General features: G+C 50.6%; 2 protein-coding genes across 2 annotated transcripts; both read right to left on the bottom strand.

Annotated features, from left to right (window-relative positions):
• Positions 1 to 3,943: 3,943 nt before the first annotated feature.
• LOC140644373 (keratin, type II cytoskeletal cochleal-like) lies at positions 3,944 to 8,781 on the bottom strand. Its single transcript, XM_072847147.1, has 9 exons — positions 8,155 to 8,781; positions 7,284 to 7,498; positions 7,009 to 7,069; positions 6,663 to 6,758; positions 6,324 to 6,488; positions 5,720 to 5,845; positions 5,291 to 5,511; positions 4,837 to 4,871; positions 3,944 to 4,730 (listed from the first exon to the last, which is right to left on the bottom strand). Exons 1-9 carry the CDS (start codon positions 8,779 to 8,781, stop codon positions 4,369 to 4,371), a joined length of 1,908 nt encoding a protein of 635 aa, XP_072703248.1. The 3' UTR covers positions 3,944 to 4,368.
• A 5,491-nt stretch (positions 8,782 to 14,272) lies between these two features.
• LOC140644355 (keratin, type II cytoskeletal 4-like) lies at positions 14,273 to 18,725 on the bottom strand. Its single transcript, XM_072847087.1, has 9 exons — positions 18,186 to 18,725; positions 17,344 to 17,561; positions 16,287 to 16,347; positions 15,979 to 16,074; positions 15,707 to 15,871; positions 15,354 to 15,479; positions 14,921 to 15,141; positions 14,658 to 14,692; positions 14,273 to 14,556 (listed from the first exon to the last, which is right to left on the bottom strand). The coding sequence occupies exons 1-9, from the start codon at positions 18,723 to 18,725 to the stop codon at positions 14,273 to 14,275; spliced, it is 1,746 nt and encodes a 581-aa protein (XP_072703188.1).
• Between the last annotated feature and the right edge of the window lie 6,164 nt (positions 18,726 to 24,889).

Below are 24,889 nucleotides of genomic sequence, written 5' to 3'. Positions count from 1 at the left end.
GAACAAGACAACTTGAATCATCACGCTCCTTCTCTGTGCTCTTCTGAGGGTGACGGGGATTGACGACCTGTGGAGGAACAAAGGAACACGTTGGGCAGCTGCTTTGATGACAATGACTGGGGACAGACAGACAAGCACTGTAGAAGCGGAATGACAGATGGACAATTCAAGGTGGTGAAGAGTTCCTACTGCTCAGACGAATATTGCTGACCTCTGGTTTACCTGGTTCTTTCCAAAGATGAAACAAATGAAGTGGAAAAACATGTTGAGGAATGGAGCTGTTACAACTTCTAAGGCATAGTATATCCTCTTGATTTCAAACATTCTGTTGGGAAAGGAATATATTTTAGAAATGTATTCTGTAGGATGTCTCTGAAATAAAGAAACCCATTTTTGGATTGCATGTAAATGAAATTTTAAATAATTAATCATAAGGTTCCAGATTATGATAGAAAAAATACAATGATACTGAGGTGCAGTGTTCTGAAGAAGATAGATTATAGGTGCTGGTGAAAAGGAAACCAAGGTCTGTAAATACTATTTAAAAGGCATTCTGAAGGTATTATCTATCTGGATGTTATCAATCAAATATATATTTAAGTTAATGAGTGAAATATAAAATTACTTTTCACATTTTCTGGAGATAATAGCCAGCACAAGTAATCAAAAAGTGACAGAGACAATATACATTATAGCCCTTCAAAAGATTTAAAACAATAATGAGGATGAATTTAAGGTTATTCAAAAGATCTAAGATCTAAGAACATATGCATTCATAAGGAATTTTGACAATCATCTTGCAGATGTCTTCTGGGTCTCATTAATCAAATATACATTTTCGCTACATGTATGAAATTTAAGAAAAAAACCCAGTATTTTCCTAGTGCTTAGTTCCTGAAAATCATCAATAAATGTCAAGGGAAATATATTTTAAAGCCTTCTAAGCATTTCAGCAGTCCAATATGATACTATATTTAAGCTTCCAAAGTGGAATCTACATGTGTGTTTGAGTTTTCACAGTCGCCCATAAGACTTGTGCAACTAAATGTTGTTTGAAAGTATCAGCCTTCAGCCACAGACACTTCACAGCGTTTGAAAAACCAGCCCAGAGAATCACTTTCAAAAGCCACCAGAGAAACCAGAAACCTAAATGCCATTGACTGTCCCCGAGACAGAGGCTGCTTGACACCACAGTCTCTTCACAGAACGGGGCATAGGGGAGTGGAGAACATTACCCTTGAGGGACTCAAGTCACGGTTGCCCAAGGGCTGTCCTACCCTTGAGGGACTCAAGTCACGGTTGGCCAAGGGCTGTCCAACCCTTGAGGGACTCAAGTAATAGTTGGCCAAGGGTTGTCCTACCCTTGAGGGACTCAAGTCACGGTTGGCCAAGGGTTGTCCTACCCTTGAGGGACTCAAGTCACGGTTGGCCAAGGGTTGTCCTACCCTTGAGGGACTCAAGTCACAGTTGCCCAAGGGCTGTCCTACCCTTGAGGGACTCAAGTCACAGTTGCCCAAGGGTTGTCCTACCCTTGAGGGACTCAAGTCACAGTTGCCCAAGGGTTGTCCTACCCTTGAGGGACTCAAGTAATAGATGGCCAAGGGTTTTCCAGATGTGCGTGGCCTGCCCTCTGTGACTGGCGGCAGCTGGAAAATGGGCAGCCATCCCTACAGCAGGGAGAGGACACCCTCCCTTTCAAAAGCAGCTTGAATGAAGAGGGTCTTATTTCTTGGTCGTTATCTCCAAAGCGGAGAGGTAAGTGCTCCAGGTCGTTCTGCAGTCCAGCGCACTTGCTCATGGTGTGCAGTCCCGGGAAGGTGCAGGGTAGCTCAGCTTTTAGTTAAAGAAAACAGGTCATCTCTTCTCATGGCCTCCCTCCAGATTGCCAAACGCACGGTAGCTGCCTTTCTCGGCAGGCAGCATGACTTGGTTGTAACATCCCACATGGCAGCTCCACGATGAGGGGGAAGATCTGTTAAGTCAGCCAAATGCCTGGATGCTGACCACATCCAGCACATACAGATAAGACGCCCAGATTGAGTCACTCTGACGTCTTCAGACAAGATGTGAAGATTATACCAAACCTGGAGTCACTTCAGCCTCCTCCAGGTAAGAATTAATACCAAGCCTAGGCTCCAGCCGTTCCTTCAGATCTCTTACACAAGGAATCGTACACAGTAAAATCATCAACACAGGGCAAAATGTAAACTCTGCAGAAAACGTAGATGGAGACCAAGCCAGGCTGCAGCTTTGGATCTCACACAGCAAAGACGTTCTGGCAGCATAGAGGAGGGTGTCGCAATGGCTCCTCACAACAATGCCTACAATGCCGTGTTTCAGATCTTAAAGCTGAGAAGAAACATAGTCCTAAAAGTAAGAATGAAAACAGGCGATTCTTGCCACAAGCCAAACCACAAAGTGCTCTTGGCACAGCCCCAGCTTCTCAGAGGCATTGCCTTCTGCCCATCTTCTGTTTGGGCCAAACCCAGCCATGTTCCCCAGCTCTAGCACACTTCTGCTGGGCTTCACAGGGTGTAGAAGTCCCTCTCCCAAGGGCCCTGTAACCATCCTTGCTGCCTTGCCTGGACCTCTTCCTAGGTCTGCAGCTTCCTGACCTGCTACGGGGACACTGGCAGCTCACGGCAGGTTGTTGTGGGACTCCTGAACCACTGCTGAAAGCGGTTTCTGTCTCTTTGATCTCTTCCTGTGGTGGAGGAATTGAAGCTCAGATCAAGCACACCAACATTCTTCTCCCCTAGCCCCTCCTTGAGCTAGACCAAATCTCTCCCACTTGCTCTCACTGTAAAGAGGAGACAGTGGGGGTCTTGTCCGACTTCTCAAGGGAGCTGATGGGTACCTGAGCCCACGGTTTTGGGATGAATCATGCCTTCCCAGCCCTTTGTGTTCCCACTGCTGGTCAATGAAGGGGAGGACATGGTTCTCAAGCAGTCCTGGTGCTCGTAGGGTGCTGAGTTGTGCAGCCTGCCAGGCCACAGCCTACTGGTAGACCAGAGGGTAGGTGCTTGGCCAGCGTCCATATCCATTCTTAAAGGCAGGTGTGAACCTGCCCTCCCACCCCTCCCCACAATGCCACTGCCATCATATTCCCTTACCACATATCAAAATCTACTCAACTGGGAGATGATCAGAAGGGAATGTCATGAGAGGGTGCTCAACTGCATTGGTTGGTACAGTGGCTGAGCCATGAATTCTAGCGTGGTTCTCCTGCTTCAGCTGACTTACTGCACATTGCATGATTGGAGAGTTCATAACCCCACCATTCTAGGGCTGGGCTTGTGCTTTCAGGCACTGCAATGACTGATAAGAGCCAAGAGGCATCACCCTTGCTTGCGTGTGTCCCTAGCTCCATCCGCACACCCATTCCGTTCCCTCAAAGCACAGTCACAACACATTGAACACAAGAACGACCCACACCTTCCCACCAAGTTGCTTCCCAACAGCTAAAACCACCTTGCCTAGGAGGGGTTTCCAAAGCAATGACACAAAGACGTCATGAATGTTCTCTGCAATTTATTGAGAATGGCAACATCCCGAGGAAGCAGGACATACCACAAACAGAAGAGAAGTGAGGTGGGGACAGTACATCTTGTTCCATGTCACTGGGGGCCTGGCACTGAAGAGCAAGCTTTGCTCTCCTTAGAAAAAGTCCACGTGTGCCTGAGGTGTTACCGGGTGTCACGGAGAGCAAGGACAAGCGGAACTGGAAGCCACGGCTCCAGAGAGCTCCAGCTTACAGCACGCCTGGCGCTACCAGGTGAGCAAAGCTGCCCAGGTGCTCCGCCCTGGGGCGATTAATCCCTCTGGCCACCGGCCAAGAAGACGCTGCCTCCCAGCTGTGCCAAGGGTCTAGTCCTGCTTGCCCCACATCTGCCCTGACCCCAAAGGCTAGTGAATGGAAGCAGCGGGATGTACTGCATGCAGAAGCACCCCAGGGATACGGCCATCGAGGAAGGGACATGAGGACAGAAGAAGAAAGAGGAGTTTTATACACGTTTGCCACGAGGCAGCCAGAAATGTACAACCCAGCAAGAAAGGCAGAGCGTTTCCCTCCTGTAAATCAGCTCTCCGTGCTGGGTATCCACAGGTGAGACACTTCTTTGCTCAGATGGTTATTTTGTCACTGGGCTTGGGGCTAACGAGCAGCTCGCCAGGGCTGCTAACGGGACATGGCATTGCCACGAGACTCCCTTGATGGGACAGAGCCAGGTAGACGAGCCGGTACGTGGTGGGCCAGGAGGGACACAGTTCATTTCATTGCAGGACACCAGAGCTGGATTTAAGGAGGCTGGGCTGCTGCCGGGAGAAGATAGGAGGGGATTCTTTCCTGTTTCAATCTGGCTTCGGGGCTCAGAATCTCACTCCTGAAGATTTGACGGAGGTGGTCGTGACACATCTCCGTACGGAGGACGATCCCCCACCAGAGCTGAAGCTGCCACCTCCAGGGACGCAAATCCTTCCGCTTCCAGAAGAGAAGCCACCGCCGTACATTCCTCCTCCCATTCCGCAGCTGCCGCCCATGCTTCCACCTCCAAAGCTTCCTCCTACTCCACATACGCCTCCTCCCATTCCTCCGCCCATGCCGCTGCCGCCTCCAAAGCCTCCTCCCATGCCGCTGCCGCCTCCAAAGCCTCCTCCCATGCCGCTGCCGCCTCCGAAGCCTCCTCCCATGCCTCCTCTGCCTCCAGCGATGGTGGTCCTGCCTACCACAGCTGGAAGAGAAGCACAGGTTACATACACGTTGTCCGCTGGCAGGCTGTATCTCCAAAAAGACACGGTCTGCTACTATTTCACGAGGAAACAAATGCGGATACTTACAGACATTGACGTTGGACATGCCATCGTTGCACAGCCTGTGAGGGAAATTGGTAAATTTTAATTACCCAGCAAAAGAAAACAACAAAAGCTGAGAACTGCATTTTCATTATCAAAGCATTTTCCTGTTTCATCCTTATCAGCAACTTTGGTATCACTAAAATATTTAAGGAGGGAAGGCAGTGATAATTCCTCTGTGTGATGAGATTCTTCCAGGCTTCAGGTTCAGTAAAAAATTTGCACATTACAGAAATGAAATGGTAGTTATAGCACCTGTAGCGAACAGAGTATGCCAATTATCAGTCCTGACCACCCAAAATGTGACCCAGAGTGCCAATAGCCATATCTACCCATTTTAACCAAAGGAGCCAAGTTGAGATTAAACTGTTGATGTCAAAACTCAAGGCGTTCAGCCCAGATCTCAACATCCCTCTCAAATCAGAGATCAAGTGTTTACCTGTTCTCCTCTCCCTCCAGCAGCTTCCTGTACATGGCAATCTCAACATCCAGAGCAATCTTGATGTTCAGCAGCTCCTGGTACTCCTTCAGCAAGCGAGCCAGCTCCTCCTTGTCTTTGCTCAGGGCACTTTCCAGCTCTTCTAGTTTTATTCTGGCATCCTTGAGGGCCATCTCACCCCGTTCCTCGGCCTCAGCAATAGCTGCCTGCAGCTGCTGGTTCTGAGGAAGAAAAAAGGGCATTTTCTCAGATCTCATCTTGTCACTTAGGAGCAGCCCTCAAACCCCAAGTGGCGAAGACAAGGAAAAAAAAGGAAACATCTACATGAAGTAAACAGAGGGTGGTTGAAGAAACCATTTCTGCCTCACACATGGTCCTTTGTGATCCAACCTGATGCCAGCATCCCATGAGACACTAGCCAACGCCTACCTGCTTCTTCACGTTCTCAATCTCAGCCCGCAGCCTCTGGATGTTCCTGGTCAACTCTTGGATCTCTATCTTGGTGTTGCGTAGGCTGTCCCCATGCCTTCCAGCAGTGTTCTGCAGCTGTTCGTACTGATGGCACCAAGACAAAGCAAACCTTCAGTGAAACGTTCCTGATGCCTAGACAAGATTTGTCAACAGTTTCATAGCTCACGTGCTCCTACAAGCACCTATCACGTTGGTCATGGTTGCCCAGCTCAATGTAAAAGGTGGTTCTGAGACTCAAACATTATTGGTTTTGAACTTTGAAATAGATCTTAGTCACACTAATAAGCATCCCTTGGCTTCTTAAAAGCTCCTTTGGGCAGGCATTTTCTAGTTACGGTACATTTTTGGCCATCTTTATTGAGAGGCTTGTACCGTGCACCAAAGTGAGATTCTGGACACCTTGAATATGGTGAGTCAGACCCCTCAAAAGCAACACAATTCCTCTTGAGATTTCCTTGCATGAGCTCCAGCACCGTTAGCTTAAAGAGATGTCTCACTTTGTCATAAATTATCTGCAAACTCCAGCCATGACCCAGGGTTCCTTAACTGCTTTGCAACTCACCTGGCTCTGGTACCAAGCCTCAGCTTCAGCCCTGCTGCTCTGCGCAATCTGCTCATACTGACGCCTGACCTCCTCGATGATGCTGTCCAGATCCAGGTGCCGGTTGTTGTCCATAGACACCACCACGGACAGGTCCCGGCTGATTGTCTGCATCTGAGCCAGTTCCTGCAACCAAGACCTGAGTTAGCCTGACCATCTGCGGAGGGGAGAAAAGGGCAGCAGCTCCAGGCAGCCTCTCCAGACCAAATCCACATGGGCACCCAGCCCAGCCTCGCTGTCTTTGGCCACCGCACGCCTCATTGCAACTCCAGCCAGCCCAGGGGAAGGGAGAGCTCTTACCTCCTCGTAGATGCACCTCAGGAAGTTGATTTCGTCAGTCAGAGCTCCCACCTTGGCTTCCAACTCTACTTTAGTCATGTAGGCACAGTCCACATCCTAAAGGAAAGATCACACAGATTACTTTAGGTTCCTCTTGGAAATCCTTCAGGACCATGGAAATTACAGTCTGTGCTGAGGGTAACAGCTGTGATGGTGTTATTCAATTACGCAAATTAAAAACAAGGGACTTCAAATATCATCCCACAGATCCTACAGTCTCTCCAAATTCCCATTCAAGAGGGAGTCCCCTCGAAGCACAGATAAAGCCTGATATTCAAGCAATCATTTCGTAGTGCATGTGACTCACCTTCTTAAGCACCACAAACTCGTTCTCAGCAGTTGTGCGCCTGTTGATCTCTTCCTCATACCTATGGAGAGTAAAAATACAAGCTGAGTTTCTGGAATTTTCCTGCCTAAGGCCACACTAAACAAACTAAAAGAAAAAAAAAAAAAGAAACACAGAATAAAATATTTAGACTGAAAAAACTATGTCCACAATTGTCATAAAAAGCATCTGTGTGAAGAAAAATGACTACCAAGTTGCTTGAGTTGCTTTCTGCATTAGTCTGTCGCTGCACTTACTTGGTTTTGTAGTCCTCAACGTATTGCTGCATGTTCTGCAGTTCCGACTCCAGCTGCCCCCTCTGTGCCAAGATTGAGTCCAGCTGCCTCCTCAGGTTCTGGATGTAGTTTTCAAAGATGACATCAAGGTTCTTCCTTGGCCCCGAAGGCCCTTGCTGTTGGAGGAGCTCCCACTTGGTGGAGAGGACCTTGTTCTGTTGCTCCAGGAAGCGGACCTGAAAGCCAACACATGGAGTATCCACCATCACATGTGGAACAACAGCAGCAGCCAAGGCACCCTTTCATCACGTAAAAAGATTCTCCTTTGCATGACGATGAGAGAATGAGTTAACTTTTTTTTTTAATTTCTGTTGTTGCCTAAACTGCAAGATCAGGAAAAGGAGGAAATTTCTAAGACATATTCAAGTCAAAGGAGCTTTTAAATGTAGCACCAGCTCCAAGTACATTCCCATTGCAGGTAGTATAGAAACCTGAGATTTCTAGTCTAGATTTAAAAGCCTGGATATTTGAAAACAAAGAGAAGAAAATTATACTAGTGAATACTTAAATGGGAGGGTATTTGGAAAGAAAATGGTACAGAAGGGAAAATTTGTGCCTGAAACCTGAAGATGTTTGGAAGCGTTGAGCCTGCTTGCAAGAATAACCTATTAGTTGAGCCTGGTGCAACAGGCTAGGTGAAAGCCCTGAAGACATAGCTTTGATCTCGTATGGAAGAGAGATTCTCATCTCTTCCCTAGCAGTGCTTAATAAAAAGACTCTACTCAAGCTACTCAGCCTGCTGATATTTAGCTCAAAAAGGACAACGTTTCTACAGAACTTGAAAGTTCCTCCCAATTTTGACCCTTAATTAGACACAATCCCACCCTCTCACCTTATCAATGAAAGAGGCAAACTGATTGTTAAGAGTCTTGATCTGTTCCTTCTCCTGGTTTTTGACTTGCTGGATCTGGGGATCAATCTCAACATGAACTGGCTGTAGGAGGCTTGTGTCAACCTGCACTGGCTGGATTCCAGGGCCACCTCTACCGGGGCCACCAAAGCTTGGCATGCCAAAGCCTGGTCCATAGCCACCCATTCCTCCACCACCCATTCCTCCACCATAACCACCCATTCCTCCACCAAAGCCACCCATTCCTCCACCACCCATTCCTCCACCATAACCACCCATTCCTCCACCAAAGCCACTCATTCCTCCACCAAAGCCACCCATTCCTCCTCCATAGCCTCCACCAAAGCCACCCATTCTGCCTCCGTATCCTCCACCGCTATAACATCCACCCATGGAAATCCTTCCACTGCCACCCATGTTATGGAGACTCTTGCTGCCAAACCCTCCACAACGTCCGCCACCTCCAAATCCCCTGGACATAGAGAACGAGCTGTAGCTGCTCCTGCTTCTGCCGCCACCTCCTCCAAAGCCACCACCGATGGCAGAGCAAGAGCTGTAACCCCTTCTACTCCCGCCTCCAAAGCTTCTGCAGACAGACTGCCGAGACATGGCTGTTTCTTCTAAGCAGAGTCAAAAATCGAGAAGATAAGAAAGATCAATGGAGCTGTGCTGCGAGGAGATGAGTGCAAAGAGAAGGGAAGTAAGTCCCTCTGACTCGAGGGCAGTAGATGCTCTCTTTTATCTGTTTCTGCAGGTGGGCTGGGTTTGCATGGGCGTGAAGGAGGAGACAGTTACTGTCTTCATCAGTGTGGCGTGGTTTACAGATTTTCATCTTCAATTTGCCAAACATTGACCCTACCCAGAAACACACCCTATAATGCAGGAGAAAATTAAAAAAGATACAACTGTGTCTACCGAATGGTAGCACTCAATGACTAAGAATCTTACCCTTTTGTGGTATAGTAACAGTCTCCCTAGGATATACTACTCTTTTTTTTTCACCTTTCATCCATTGTGGTTGTTTCCCTGCTTATGTTTATCTTTATTTTGATCTTTCACTCCAAAGCCCCATGGCAGGCAAGCGCTGTAGTTCATGCCAAGTTGTAGCATGGCTTTCACAATTCCCAAAACACACCTATGTTACACCCTTAGTCTTCTTTTTACATGGAAAATTGCCTTTGGCTTTGAGAAGTAGTTTCTCAATCTAGAGCCAGAGCTCAGCAAATTGCATTTTGATGAGGCTCTGCATCTTTTTGATAAATAAAACCCTACCAGAAACGAGATACAGGAGCAATGGTTGGCACTGGAAATTCATTTATTGTTGGACCAAACTCTTACTGAAAGTGAGTTCTGGAGTCTTCATGCCAAGATAGTCTCAGCACCAGTGGAGAAATGCCACAAATATCACAGATGGGAAATCCCTTTAGGATTTTCTGAAGGCTTCAATATCCATGAGAAGAGCCAGAGAAGACATCAGGAGCTCAGCTGCTACGGTGGGAAGTGTGGACAGATGGACAGACAGCTCTGAGGACAGACAGAGAGAAGGAGGCATGCAAAATCATGCTGCCCACATAATAAATCCTGTAACTATTTAAAGGCAATTAGCTAGGCAGAGGTTGCTAGAGAGCTCAACTCCTTTGTGGAGACACATAGAAATGAGGAGAACAGAGGGCACAATAACTTTCACTCGAGGAAATGCGTGTTTTTCAGCTGCCTGGCTTACTTCAGTATTTATATGCAAATATATTTTTGGCAGACAGACACACTCATAAGCTGTGTTGAGCCCTCTTTAAGAACACGGGTAGGTATCCTTTTTAAGCTTATTTGAAAGCAGTCGCCAGATTTTAGAAAGGTAGAAGCTTATCAGGATACTCCGGGTTTGATGCCGTACTGAGAAAGGATTAGCTTAGGAGTTAAACTTGCAGTAATAAGACTATGACCCATCGTGCATTCGTCCTTTTGCCTTGCAGAAGCCTGCTTATCAAATAACAATGTGTCTCGTTTTCTAAAATTTTACTGAGAAATTCATTTTTTTTATTAGTTTTCAACTATCCCCAAGAGCAGAAGAATCAGAGAGTAGCATTTTTAAAGCTACCTAAGGAGGTGAGGGTGGTGAGACACTGGCCCAGGTTGCCCAGAGAGGGGGTGGATGCCCCATCCCTGGAAACATTCAAGGCCAGGCTGGACGGGGCTCGGAGCAACCTGATCTGGTTGAAGCTGTCCCTGCTCATGGCAGGGGGGTTGGACTGGATGAGCTTTAAAGGTCCCTTCCAACCCAAACCATTCTGTGGTTCTATGATTCTATGAAACTTTGAAGTCCAAAAATCTTTATGATATTAAGGCTGTGCTGGTAGCTGTCTAACAAGGTTCTCAGAAGTTCCCACAGGACACAGGCAATTAAGTGCTTCTTGAAAATCCACACTAGCAACTCTCGATATCTTTGGATGTTTAAATATCTCTAAAAATATTGCCCAGGCACCTATTTTCAAAAGTGCCTAGGGACCTGGACCATGGCGCAACGTGCAGCTAAGCTGGCATTTCCAGTGAAAATCACAACTATCCCTGCACAGCCGGCTCGTCCCACCTCCCTCCCAGCACCAGCGTGGATTCGTGAGCGTGCAGGGAAGCGGATCGGGGGACAGATATGGCTAAAAACAATATATAACAACAAGTCACTATGAGACCGAAGGGGTGGAGAGGACGGGGGTTTTAGTGGTTGTAGAGCATGGTTTATAGACAATAAATATGTGGGCTGAGGAGATCCCGTATGGCTTGTTCGCCTTCAGCAAGACTTTGTCTCCTAAATGCCACGGCTGGGACAAACACCTGCCCATCCTGGGAGGTTTTGAAGCACAACCTCAAACATCACTGCAGCCATGAGCCAAAAGTCTCGGCAAACATCTGATCCCCTCTCAGGGCCAGAAGGCAAGAGCCATCTCTCAACAGCCCTTCCCATCTAGAGGAGAGGCAAATCGCAGGCAAGACCTGGCAGCTCCGTCTCCACAGACCCGGGCTGTGAACACACTCTGCTTCTGATTTATTAGTCAAATAAATCACCACCGCCTGCCGCACCGCAAGGTTCAGGAAGGTGCCATGGGTTTGTAGCTGCTATAGATATAATCACGTATATGCACATGCACAGACGCACACGCATTTAACAATGCCTTCCCTTGCCTCCCTCTGCATTACCAAATAGGTGGTTAAGTTTTTCGGGGGGGGTTGTTGTGGGTTGGGTTTTTTTTTTCTGTGGGCAGGGCGACGTGATCAGAAAGTTTTCACGTTCCCAGCCACGCTGGGAGGAGATGCGTTAAGTCAGCACAACGCTCGAGTCCTGAGCGCCCGTGTTTAGATAATGCGCTCATTGAGTCACGGCTGCGTCTCCAGCCAAGTTTAGGAAATCAAACCGGGATTTGGCTATCAACATCATCACCCAGTTCAAACGCAATAGGCAGCTTTAGACTGTGGAGATCTCAAACAATATCATTGTACCCAAAGCCCTAAGGAAGGAAAATGACTTTTAAAGGTCCCTTCCAACCCAAACTATTCTATGATTCTATGAAAATAAACAGGCAGGAACATAGGAAAAGCTGCTCAAGCCTTGAATACTTGGAGGAAAAGGCTCATTTCAGCAGCAATGCTGTCAGTCGACGTGCACTGAACTTAGGAAAAGTCTTCCTCCACAGAAAGGGAGAATTTTGGGGGAAAAAGCAAAGCAAAGCATTTAATTCCCACACTTTCCATAAAACACTTGACATCTAAGTGTTTTCACTGCGCTTTAGAAGAGGCTTTTAAAACGGGGGGAAATAATGATTAAATTAAACGAAACTTATTTCAGGCCACGTAAAATGTTTTTGCTCCTCCAACAAAAGGCAGAAGTTATGTCACATCTCGGTCCAGCCGGGGAGAATTTTCCCCTAATCGCTGGTGCAATCATAGGAACAAAAGGCAAGGGCTTTTTGGTGTCTGTTTAACTACAGCATTTGTGCACCTCTAGAAGCCTTTTGTCTCTTCCTCACGCTGCCCTGATGTCAGGAGTCATTTGCTGGAGGCAAGTTTACACAGAGGCAGCTAGATTGGGGTGACTCTGAGGGAAGTAGATGTCTTTTCATTCAACGCCATCTCAGGTCCCTTTGCAACTCACCAGAATATTTAACCATTGCCCAAACCATATCCCCATCCAAGTAGTTACATGCCTTTGCTGGCAGCCTTGTGACATTCCACAGTGGCTGGTACGTTTATGTCTCAAGCATTTACAAACAGGGAACGGAGCATGGGATAAATGAAATGACTCATCCGGATCGCAGAGCGAGTCTGCGGTTGACCAGGGACATGATTCAAGGTCTCCTGAGCAAGAGGTCAAACCACACCAGGAGGTTTTGGCTCTAAATTTACAGGTCATCAAAAATATTCTACTTTTGTGGAGAGGTAGGGCTTGACAGGGGGTTGAGATCTTGTTCTTCCCATGGTCTCAGTTACCTTTTGGAGACACCTTAAAAGCAACCCATGGGTCCCTGGCCAGTCCAGACAACAGTAAAAGCTGCAGGGCTGGCTCCAACATCATGGATACTGAGGAATTAGCTCTGAATTAGCTGGAGGGGTGATGATCACCCTTCCCTCTTCCACACCGTCCCTTATAGGATGCTCCAAAAGCACTTAGGGCTGTGCAATGTCTTTGCCATGACAGCACCAGCTGTGGGCACAACACACTGGGCCCACCTTGGAGGACAGGGAAGCACGGATGGAGGCCAGTGGTGTGCTTGGAGGCAGTGGTCAGAGGTGGACTAGCTAGGGAATATCCCAAGTTGGCCAACACGAGCAAGGAAAGATCTTAGGAAGAGAAAGGGGAAGGGAACGGCCTCCTAACATCAACCGAGTCCGAAAGTCTGCTCTGCTCTAACAGGGCCAACTGCCTCTGTCACCCCAGGAGACCCAGCAGAAGGACAGAGGAGAAGAGCATCCAGGTTCAACCCAGCTGCCTCTTTCTCTCCTGCCATGCCGCCCGGAATGGGCTCGTTCCCACGGATGTGATGCAAGAAAACCCCATGTGTTTCACAGACTCAGCCGGACCAGACCATCACACTGAGCCTGACCCAGCAATTTTGCCACCCCAACCACCTCACCCCCGCAAGACCTCCTCCACCCTCCTGCCAAACTTACAAACTATCCAAATTTTTGGAGAGTTTGGGTGTGGGAGAGGGGTGAGAAGGACGGGAGACGGGGCTACACATTCGCTTTGGTTCCTTTAAATGCAAACTTCAAAGGGCAAGAGAAAGTCAGGTAACACTTTCAGGTCTCAGCAAAAGAGGAGTCTTGTTGCAACACGAAACTCTTTGGTCAGAGAGAAAACCGCACAAGCTTACTGCCTCTAGTGTTTATTGGGATATGCCACAGGCCAAGGGAGAAAGGCTTAAGCGAACAAGCACAAGTGTTCCCATGATCACAATGAAAAGGTAAACCCTGAGCAAAACTAAACATTTTACAATAGCTTCTAAAGAACACGGGTGAAACTGCCAGTATCTTGCTTAGAAAAAAAACGAAACTGCTGTGGGATAAGAAATGTCTTCAGCTGGGACTAGTCACCATTAGGAAATTCTTGTTTTGGAGTTTGAGCCTCGGCTGATGAGTAGCACCAATTAAAATTGCACCACATCTGGATCCAGCACAAGAGCTTGAAAGAAGTCAAGCCTTTCCACAGGCTTCACGGGACGCGAGTTCTCTGAGCTCTACCCGTCGCTGGTAGGATGCCCCTCACTTGGGCCACGCTGCTTTGTAGCCTTATCCCAGCCGTGTTTGGGGCTTTCCAGAGGACGGGCAGGTCCTGCTTCCAAATGAGGCCTCAGCTCCCTGATGACCAGCAGCTTTGCAGTGTCTCGAGGGGGCGTTGGGGAAGCGAGCCGCTCTCAAACACTAATGAGAATCTCAGTCATTAACTGGTGAATATAGCCGTATTTTATCTTTCTGTGCAGTTTCTGAAGGACAGTGGTGGTTTAAAATGAAATAGATGGCCATTACCTTGGCAATGAAGGGGTGGTGGTTGTCATCATGAAATTTGCTTCCTTTCTTCTTTGGGTGCCGGGGAGGGGTGAGATAGCTCACTCTCCTAGACCCTCCGGTTGACAGACATAGAGCTGGTGTTCTTCAGGATGGTGCCAGACCCCACCACCACCGAGTTAGACCCTGCCCCTCCGGAGCCAAATCCCCCCCCAGCACCAAATCCTCCCGTGGAGCCAAATCCGCTCCCTCCTAAGCTGTAGCAGAAGCCAGCATTGCCTGTGCTACAGCTGCCTTTCCCACTTCCAGCACCAAATCCGATTCCTCCTCCTCCAAGGCACAGTCCGCCGCCATATCCACCTCCCACAGAGCTGCTGCTGCCTCCCACCACAGCTGCAGAGAGGAACAGAAGGCGCAACGTTACCTCTGATGCCACCATAAAGTTTTGGAGCATCAATCCCAGCCCACCGTGCTCCCATGGGAGTGCTACTTACAGATGCTCACGGTGCTCTGGCACTCTCCAGATATCCTGCAAGGAAAAGAGACAGAACATCAGCTCCAGCCAGAGCAGCTGGACGGGTCCAGCTCCATGAAGCCAGGCTTCGTCCATCAGACCAGGGGCATAAATAACAGCAGCTATAGGACGGTAGTCCATGGCTAGTGGCAACACCATTAATGTTTTAATAGAGGAGATGCGCTGCGTTCTTCCCATTGATTTAGCAGGATGCAATCAAGCTCTTGCTGCATCCCCACCCACCTGCACTCCTCTCCCTCCAGCAGCTTCCTGTAGGTCGCAATCTCAACATCCAGGGCCAGCTTGACGTTCATGAGCTCCTGGTACTCGCGGAGCTGCCGGGCCAGGTCTGTCTTGGCTTTCTGCAGGGCTGACTCCAGCTCGGCCAGTTTGGCTTTGGCATCTTTGAGGGCCAGCTCCCCGCGTTCCTCAGCATCCGCAATGGAGCTCTGCAGAGTTTCACACTGGAGGGAAAGACGCGGATGGGGTTAAGAGGGGCAGGGGCAGCCAGTCGGAGATGAAGTCATGATCCCAGATCACTTGGGCTCAGCCATTCACAAATACAGCAGCTTTCCTCCTGCTTACAATGACTGTTACCAGACTATTTGCTTTTAGGGAAGCTCTGAAGGGCATTGCCAAGACCTCACACCCATTTCTCAAAAAATGCAACCCCTACCTGTTTCTTCACACTCTCAATCTCAGCCCGTATCCTCTGGATCATGCGGTTGAGCTCAGAGATCTCAGTCTTTGTGTCCTTAAGGCTCTCTCCGTGTTTGCCTACAGTAGCCTGCAGCTCTTCATACTGATAGGCAGAAGCGAGAGGAGCACATTAGATCCACCACGAGTGGCTCCTCACAACGGCTTTCCATACCACCCCATGCAAGCCAAGGTGAGCACGCATATGCTAGCTCTAGCCTGGCTAGATCAGTACCAGCAACATCCCAGGTCTCGGCATAGTCTGAGCTACCACCAGTAACTCTTCCACCTCCTCAGCCATCCGTGATCACAAGCAAGGTGTGGAGCACTCACCTTGCATTGGTACCAAGACTCAGCCTCCACTCGGCTCCTGTTGGCAATCTCCTCATATTGGGCTTTGACCTCTGCAATGATGCTGTCCAGGTCCAGGTTTCGGTTATTGTCCATGGAGAGAACCACAGAGGTGTTGGAAACGGTCTTCTGCATCTGGGACAGCTCCTGTAATTCACACCAGATCTGGCTTTAGCCCTGCCATAATTTCCTTCCAGTGTCACAGCCCTTCTCCACCCCAGCATCCCACTCCAGAGAGCAGCCGGACCACTTACCACTTCGTAAAGATACTTCAAGAAGTTAATCTCATCTGCCAGAGAATCTGATTTTGACTGAAGTTCCACCTTGGTCATATAGGCTGCATCCACGTCCTGCAGGAGAAATGGGAAGTGAAAACCTTCTGCCTGACGCACACCGTTTTATCTCCCATTTAACCATGAGTCCTTTGGCGCTCCGTTTCCCTATGGCACATGCATCTAGGGTCCGGGGTTATGTCTGATCCTAACAAACCCCTGCTGATGGAAGCAAGACATGCCCTGAACCAAGATGTGTCTTTGCAGTAAAAAAAAAAAAAGTACTTTACCTTTTTTAGGAGCACAAAATCATTCTCCGCAGCTGTCCTCTTGTTTATTTCCTCTTCGTACCTGTTGATTATAACGAGGGAGATTGAATCTGTCTGCTTATTTTGGCTTTGGCTGCTGCTGGCAACTAGACGTTGTTGGCCTCAGACTAATGAACGCAGCAAAAATAGACCTGCCATGAGCAAGATTTATGGACAAGCAACAGCATTGCGCCTTTCTAGACGAGTCCCAGCTCCTGCCATCTCCAATGCTTTGCCGAAGACAGCCTGAAAAGAGGAATCCTATCTCTGCCTAAACCAAGTCCTGGTGGCTGTGGCTACTCCAACTCCTTCTACAAGACCCAAGGACCTTCAGGTCCTCAACATGGGCCATTTCCAACTGCTCATGGGGGCAGGTAATTGCTGCAGAGCATTGAGTGGTGGAGATGATCTCCAAAACAAAGTAAATTTTCAGCCTACAACCTCAGTAGAGAAAGGGATCTGATTGATCCTGGTGAGTCCCAGATTTGCTTTCCCACCATTTTTTGTAACTCCTTCAGTGGAAGTATGTCTCCAGGCTTTGTTCTTGCTTTTCCGACTGGACAAATTAATCTAATAAATAATAGCAGGAAAAGAAGCCTTTTTTTTTTTTTCCCCCACAGCATCTTTCCAGAGAAAGCTCTAAGCTTCAAATCATGAGGGATATTATGGGAAGGAATCCATGAGGAAATCCATGAGGAAATTATAGTAGGATTTAGCAACTGATCTAATTAGTTCATTAAATCATAATGTCATGGATTCTTAAGTGAGGAAGACAAACAGTAGAGGATCCTGCTTTAGTGAGAAGCATAACTCAGACAACAACACATATTGAGAAATACCTTGAAAAATCACCACCTATTGTCAAAACTCAGTTGATTAAAACTTCCCCAAAACCTTTTATATCTTCTAATCATTGAAACAAGTGAAATATTGCCATTTCTTATGATTCCTTGAATTTTCTGACTGTTCAAAGTTAGTTTTTATCTCTATTTTTTCACCACCAGACAACCCAACCATGACTACACCAAGAGCAACATACTTGGTCTTGAAGTCTTCCACCATATCTTGGAAGCTCTTGAGCTCTGACTCCAGCTGATGCTTCTCGCTGGAGAGGCAGTCCAGCTGCTTCCTCAGCCCGCTGATGTAGGTTTCAAAAAAGGGGTCGAGGTTCCTGCCACCCGTCCCTGTGCCACCCTGCTCCTGCAGGAGTTTCCACTTGGTCTCCAGGACCCGGTTCTGCTGCTCTAGGAACCGGACCTAAAAGATTGCAGGGGTGGGTAGAAAAAGAGTCAGACTAGTCCCAAAAGCATCTTTTTATTTATTTTTTCCCACATTTTCCATATTTTTTTCCCATTGAATGAGTTTAACCTTCCTGCCTTATTCTCATCTCCAGTAAGCAATAACTCCAGGGTCCCACCAGACAGGTAGGACCACAGCTCTAGGATGGGTGGGCAGAGGTGGGTCACCTTCCCTCCCCAATCTCACAGTCTCTAAACAGGAGAAACACGGTGAACTTCTTAGCTTTGGCATCTTCTCCCTAAAAATAGGCCAAAACACCCAAAGTCCTTCAGCCCACAGATGAACAGAGGCCATCAGCAGAGACTCCTCTGAGGATGCTCTGTATGTCCCACGTGGTCCCACAGCTTAGTACCAGCACCGTGGTCTTAGGAACCAAGGATCCTACTCTCGGATTTCTCCATGACCTTGGGAAAGTCACTTCTCCAGCCACCATCTCTCTGCCTGCAGGTATTCTTTGGGGTGGTCTGGGCAACCTGGCTGTCTGGCTATTATCGGATGGGTATCTCACAGTAACTGCAACCAGCACGAGCCGTGGTGAGCTCAACCCTCCACCTCCCAGCCCCACGTTGAAGCCACTCTCACCTTGTCAATGAAGGAAGCGAATTTGTCATTGAGCTTCTTAATCTCCTCCCGCTCTTGTGTTCGCACCTTCTGGATCTCAGGGTCGATTTCAAGGTTGAGTGGGATCAGCAGGCTCTGGTTGATGGTCACTTCCCTGATGCCGCCCAGTGGGCAAAGGGAAAAGCCTTGACCTCCGATCCCGCCATCAAATCCTCCACCAAAGCCACCAAAACCACCACCGAGGCCTCCACCAAAGCTGCCTCCGGCCCCACCACCATAGCCACCACCGAATCCTGCCCCAGCACCATAGCCGTAGCCAAAGCCTCCTTGGCCACCAGCCCCAAAACCTCTGCAGACACCACCACTGCCACCGAATCCTCCTAGAGAGGTGCTTTTACTCCCTCCTAAGCAATAGAGGCTCCTGCTGCTGAAGCCACCAGCATTGCCAGGTCTCCTGCATCCTCCACGGGACACAGAGCTGAACGTGACCTTGTTCTTCCCTCCAAAGCAAGCGGAGCTGGAGCTGAATCCCTTGCCGAGACCACAGGACTGGCGAGACATGGTGATGGGTCCCCAACAGTCAGCCCGTGAAGAGAGAAGAGCCGAGTGGTGCGGTGCACAGGAGGAGGTTCGGAGGCAGGAGGAGGTGAGTCCTGTGGGTGCAGTGGCTGAGTGCCCCTTTTTATGTGCTCAATGACTTGGCCAGGTGTTGGAGGAGTGGAGATGTCTTTTTTTTTTTTAATTCTATTCATTGTTTTAGGGCTTGGAAGTATGCCCTCCTCTCTTTGCCACCACCGTGACCTGCCTCAAAACACTCCTTCAAGAGCTAAGAAAAACAAAGCTATTGTTGGTGTTGGAAGCACAACTCCAAATCAAATTTGCTGAACTGCAACTGTCAACTCATCGCGGGCCTTTCTGAGCCTCCTATGGCAATGACAAAGCACTACAAATTCCTTGACATATTACACCCTCAAGGGAGACCCTTGTTTTAGCTAAATCACTCATTTTGAGCCTGATGGCAGGTGCTTGGTTCACTGAATTCCAATAAAAACGTGGTTTCCCAATCACACCCTCAGATGCACTCCGTTTCAACCTCCTGCTCAGAGGAGGTTTGACTTGGGTTGTCCAAAACTGTTTCACAACTGGAGAGCATTAGTCCTTGGCAGGGTTATAAAATTAGGTTTATGTCAATAAAGAAGACTTAGAAATACTTTTAAGAAGGCTTTAAAGTCATTTTAGATCACTTTGACTGGGGTATTGAGCCTGGAGGGACACGAAGGGATTTGCAGAGACCAAAATATCTTGGTATTTCCGTGTTGCGCACCCTTCGCCGTACCTCAACAGGGTTGAGATGCCGTTACCAGCTCTGCCCGCGTCCGTGACAGCCGGTCCCGATCCCTCCTAGGCTGGAAGCCTTCCAGGCATTGCCGGGACATTTCCTCATCATCCTCACAGGGTCTCCAGCCACGAGCCCCCTCCACAGCACGTGGCGCTTGGCAAAGCCACTCCCACACTAACTCATTAGCGAGCTCACATTGTTTAGAAAAAATACGACTTAATTGCTTAACAGCTTTTAATTTATATTTTAATGAGCAGAGGTGTCTGAAGATGCCTTTCTAACTGAGGAACCCCATTTATCCCGCCGTTAAAAAAAAATAAAGAGCCATAAAACTTCCCCCCAAACCACAAGCTGCAGCTGAAGCTGTGACAATAAAAGCCAACTCTATAATTATCCCTTTTCTTGGAGACGCTTGTGGGAGAGGTTTGAGGAACTGGTTTCAGCTCCGACCCTATTCACCTCTAGCTTTTTTTTCTGCAAACTTGCAGATCTGGGTCCGGGTGCATCTCTGCAGGAAGGGAGGACTTTTCTTCCTGAACCTTATCAGGCATTCGTTGAACGGCAGGATTTTCAGCCCAAGGGGATTTGCATTGCAGGGAACGGGGAAAATCACGCTGCCCTATGGCCATAAGCATCCTGCACGCCCCAGTCCCACCTGGAAACGCTCTCCCACCCTGCGGCTCTGGGATCCCCGATTTTCCAGCTCACGGTGGGGACGTGGTCGGGGCAAGGAGGGAAGCAGCTTGAACCCAGCTCTCGACGGGGGAAAGGAGGCGGCGGCTGCATCTCCCTGACCTTACGCAACCGGCAGATCTGCCAAGGAACCGAATGAACCTGTTTGAGCCCAGGCGGAGAGCGTAGCTGCCGGGAGTTCCCAGGGTGGCTCCGCCACCGGCTCCTGGCACGGCTCCTGGCTCACCGCCGGCCGAGGCGCTTGCCCAAGCAGCCAGCTGTTGGGCCAGCAAAGCGCCCTGCTAACGCCCATGAAGTCCTGCCCCACCACGGTGGGGTGGGAAAACCTCGCTGGGACACTGGGGCTCCCTCCCAAATCTGCCCTGCAGCCCAAGGCTGAGCATCTCGGATGCTCCAGCGCTTGCCGGGCTGGTTAACGCACCAGGAGCAAAGCTCCCGGGGACCCAACGTTGGCCACCATCACCCACCCAGCACCAGGACGGGGTGACCCGGTGGCAACGCAAAAGCCTTGGGATGAGCATCCCGGGGTGGAACGCACACCGTGGAGGCGACCTGCCTCCCAAAGCCATGGGGCGGGGAGTGGAGACAGAGCCCACGGGACAACCCGGCCCCGCTTTAATCGCCAGCACCTCCTCTCTCGCTTCCCCCACGACGGGCTGGGAGGAGAGGTCAAATTCCAGCAACTCCTCTCTCCTCGCAAGAGCTGTGACGGTAGCAAAGCTGACGTAGCGTGCAGCAGAGATTAGAAGTTTCCAAACGCAGGAGACATGAGTCCTTCTCTTAAAGACCAGCTCGTAGCTCAGGCTCCTTTCCTACACCAGAAATCCAGATAAAATGTCAACGTCAGGTTACTGCTGGGTTTAAATCCATATGGCTCCATCACTAAGGACCCAGGCACCCCACCAAACGTGTCCAAGAGCTCATCAGTCGTCGATCCCCATTGCTCTCCAGCAATGCCACGCACACATCCACCTTCCAAGGGGTTTCTCCTCTCCCTAAGGACACCGGATAAACCCCCAGACTTACACACATGCCTCAGAGCTTTGCTAGGCCAGGCTTGAATGAGATGCTGGAAAGAGAAAATAGGCTCTTCCCACGGAAAGATATAAATAACCAACTTCTTTGCGTCCTAACCCTAGCCCAGAGGTGAAACCTGATCCCAAGAGGTTTTGCAGCTCCACTAATGCGTACCGCTGCGTTTCTTTAATGAGCTTCCGAGACTTGCTCGGGGCTCTGCAAGGCCACGGCAGGAGAGCTGGGCACACACACACCTGCAGAGGCGCAGCCTGAGCATCTGTGGCAGGTCCCCGCCGCGGTGGGGTGGCAGCTGTGGGACAGGGACCCATGGGCTTGGTCCCCGCTGGCACCGGGGCAGCTGGTTCATCTGCCATGGGTCATCCCTCATCTGCCGGCAGATACCTGCGCAGGGACACGGGGGTGTCTGGGCTCAGCGGAGGAGCAGGCACGCTCCGTGCACCTCAGCAGGAGATGAACCATGGCAGGATGCGACCCTGTCCTGCACCGGACTCCACGCCTGGGCAGAAACTGGGATTTATCCTACCGGGAGGTGATGGCGCTCAGCACCTCTTCTTAGGATCACAGGGATCACGATGCTGGAAGCAGCACAGTCCCTTGGCGGCAACACCAGTTTACACTGGGAGTGTTTCAGAGCCAGGGGTGCTTCTCAAAGCCATCGATGGGCATCGAAGCCCACGGCTGCGGGCGCAGCCCCTCGCCAAAGGCTGACACTGGGCTCTCCAGTCTCGCTGCTTGTTCTCCCCACGGGCCAGGTCTCGCATGCAAAGCAGAGGAAAGAAAGAGAAATTAAAGTGGGGTGGGCAGGTGAGTCCCGCAGAGCTCTTTGATGGTGCATCGGTGGTTGCACCCATGGGCCAGCTCCTCTCCCAGCAAAGAGGGGTGGGAAGAGGGGATGTGTCCTCGTTGGGGGGTTAAAACCAGCTCTGGACAAGCCTGTGCATCAAGCCCGGAGCTGGATACCCAGGATATCCGTACCCACAGGTATCTCCTGTACCCCCGTGGGAGAGGGGACCACTAATACAGGCTCAAAGCATGGGCAGCATCCAAGCTGCAGCACCCGTGACCTCAACCAGGGGAAAGCAGAGCAAAACCAGAGAGCCCAAATGTACCCGGTTTTACCCCAAAGCTGCACTGGGACTGCGTTCAACCGAGAAAACCCCGCTTTGTCGAACAGTAAAGGAGCAGGAGACTCCCGACAGCTCAACTGGCAATTACTAACCAGGCAAATTGCAGGGCTGGGACATGAGCTGGGAATCATAAAAGCAGAAATAACAAGGTGGGTCCCGAGGGAGATCAAAGCGGCGTGTTGCAGAAGACGGGCGGCACCCCCGCTCCTGTCAGAGCTGCAATTGCAGAGAGCAAAGAGCCCCGGGCACTCGCTCGGGAGTCTCCTTGCAATAAATGATGCTGCTAACACATAGCTTACAGGCAACCCCTTCTCCTGGGAATCTGCAGCCCTCCGTAAGTGATATTAATAACAACAATAATTCTTATTATCAGGGTGATGCCATTAAATGGTTTTGCCTGATGCAGCATTGGCACCTCCGTTGGGTGTCACCTCTCCCGCTGTCCCCTGCCGTCCTGCTCGGCGTGAGATGCTGCCGGGAAGTCGACCGAGCATCTTTCCCCCCCGCAGGGGAAAGTTCTTCCCAGCCCTGCCTCCCAGGCTCAACGGAGGGAAGAACAGAGCCACGTCTCCCATGAAATGAATATTAGGGATCATTTCGGACGTAGCCGGCAGGAGCATCCGCTCGGACTGGAAGCGGGAAGCGGGGCAGCCCCCGCAGGACCCCCCTGGGAAGATGAGGACCTGCTCTGAGGGATCTGGGGTGGGGGTTTACCCCAAGCAGGGGCAGGGTTGACCCCCGGGGGGTGAGGGAGGTCCCATGGCATCTCAGCAGCCCAAGCAAGGCCAGCACGGAGCCATACAACCCCATCCCATGGGAATAAAGACCCGCTGGACACCTATTTCCCCGTTTCTTCCCACGTTGGAGGAAACCCAGCACCGAGCATCCTTTGCCCGCGCTGAGGGCAAACAAGGACGGCAAAATGGGGCAAATTTAGAGGGGAAATACACCCACGATGCGGCTGAGGGTGGGGAATCGCACCTTGAAGAGGCTTCGGGCAGTCGAGGAGCATTTGCAGGGCAGAGCATCTCCCCCAGCCCATTCCCCCACCCCGACAGCGTCACCTGGGGCCAGAACATTCATTTTTAGTGAAAAAAGGATGAGGAAAAACAGGTTTGAAGCCTCAGAGCCTCATGGAAATGGAAAAGTTTCTCCAAACGCCTACGGATTTGGCAGGAGGATGAAGAGGATTTTCCTCCATGCAAAGGTCCCCTCGTATCTTATAAGCTGGGGGGGTGGAAATGAGGCTGTTGAACTCTCTGGCTCCTACATGAAGCAATCAGAAAAGGAGCATTTTGGGAAAGAAAACAGGCAAAATGGATGGGAGAGCATCTCTCCCTTCAGCAAAATTAGAGCCGAGGCTTGGCAGAGGCTTGAGCATGGATTTGGGAGCCGCTGCCGGACCAGCGGGGTTAAAGCAATCGGGCTCGGGGGGGATTTTGGACCCAGCAGCCTCCCGGTGTGGAGGGAAAGTGGCTTCGCTGAGCATCCCCCCCTCCCCAAATTGCTGGGGTCACCCCAAGGATGAGCTGGGGGGAAAGGCAGATGTGGGGCGATGGAGGTGGGAACCGAGGGCGCTGCACCCCGTGGGATGTCCCTGTGTCTGTCCGTCCATCCCTGCGTCCATCCGTCCGGCCATCCCATGCCGGCCATCCCGCAATCCTTGGGGTGCGTAAATGCAGAGCACCCTCTAAAGGGCAGAGACGTGCCGGGAAGCTGAACCGGGCACCCCAACCCCCCAAAAATGAGTCCATCCCTCCCCACCACCCCGTCTTGCCCCGGTTTCCCCTGCCCGGGGGTTCGCCGGCACTCGGGGGACACCCTGCGCCTCATCCCGGGGTGTTCTCCCCAAAAAAAAAAAAAAAAACCCAAAAGGCAACACCCTCCCCAAAATGAGCTGGGTCTGGGGGTGCTTCAGCCCCATGAGGAGTCACGGGGCGGGGGGAGGCAGCGGAAAGGGAAGGATGGGGCCATGGGGGGATGCTGGGGAGCAGGCGGGGTTTGGGGGCTCCCGGGGGGGGAAGGCAGCACCCCGGGAAGGGCGCAGGGGTGTGCGTGTGAAAATATGAAGCGGTAAGCTTTGGGTGGATCCCGACGCTAATTACAGGCGTTAAACTCGCCAGCAAGCCCAGTCTTGCTGCTGCACCCCTGCCCCGAACCACGCCTGGGCCGCGGCGGCGGAGGGGGACGAGCCCCCCGCTCTAGGGCAGGGACCCCGTGTGACACCCCGTGTTCACACATGTGCGAGGACACGCCTGGAGGTGCCCACGTTTTGGGTGCCCCCTCCACGGGTGCTGCTCCTTTCCGGCGCCCTCCCCGCAGCATCGCGTCCGTTCGCCGGCAAAGGGGATCCCCCAAAACGCTTGGGGATGTGGGGGCCACGAGGGGGGGAGGTGGGTTTTGGGGTGAAGGGGCCCATCCCGGTGGTGGATTTGGGGGGTGCTGGGCTCGGAGGGTCCTGCAGAGGCAGAAATGGGGGTTCAGGTAGGAAAATGGGGGGCACAAAGCACCTGAGCTGGTGCTGGTGG

Source organism: Ciconia boyciana, chromosome 27 (genome assembly GCF_034638445.1).
Source record: "Ciconia boyciana chromosome 27, ASM3463844v1, whole genome shotgun sequence".
Classification (NCBI taxonomy): domain Eukaryota; kingdom Metazoa; phylum Chordata; class Aves; order Ciconiiformes; family Ciconiidae; genus Ciconia; species Ciconia boyciana.
This window is presented reverse-complemented; position numbering and strand designations above follow the sequence as displayed.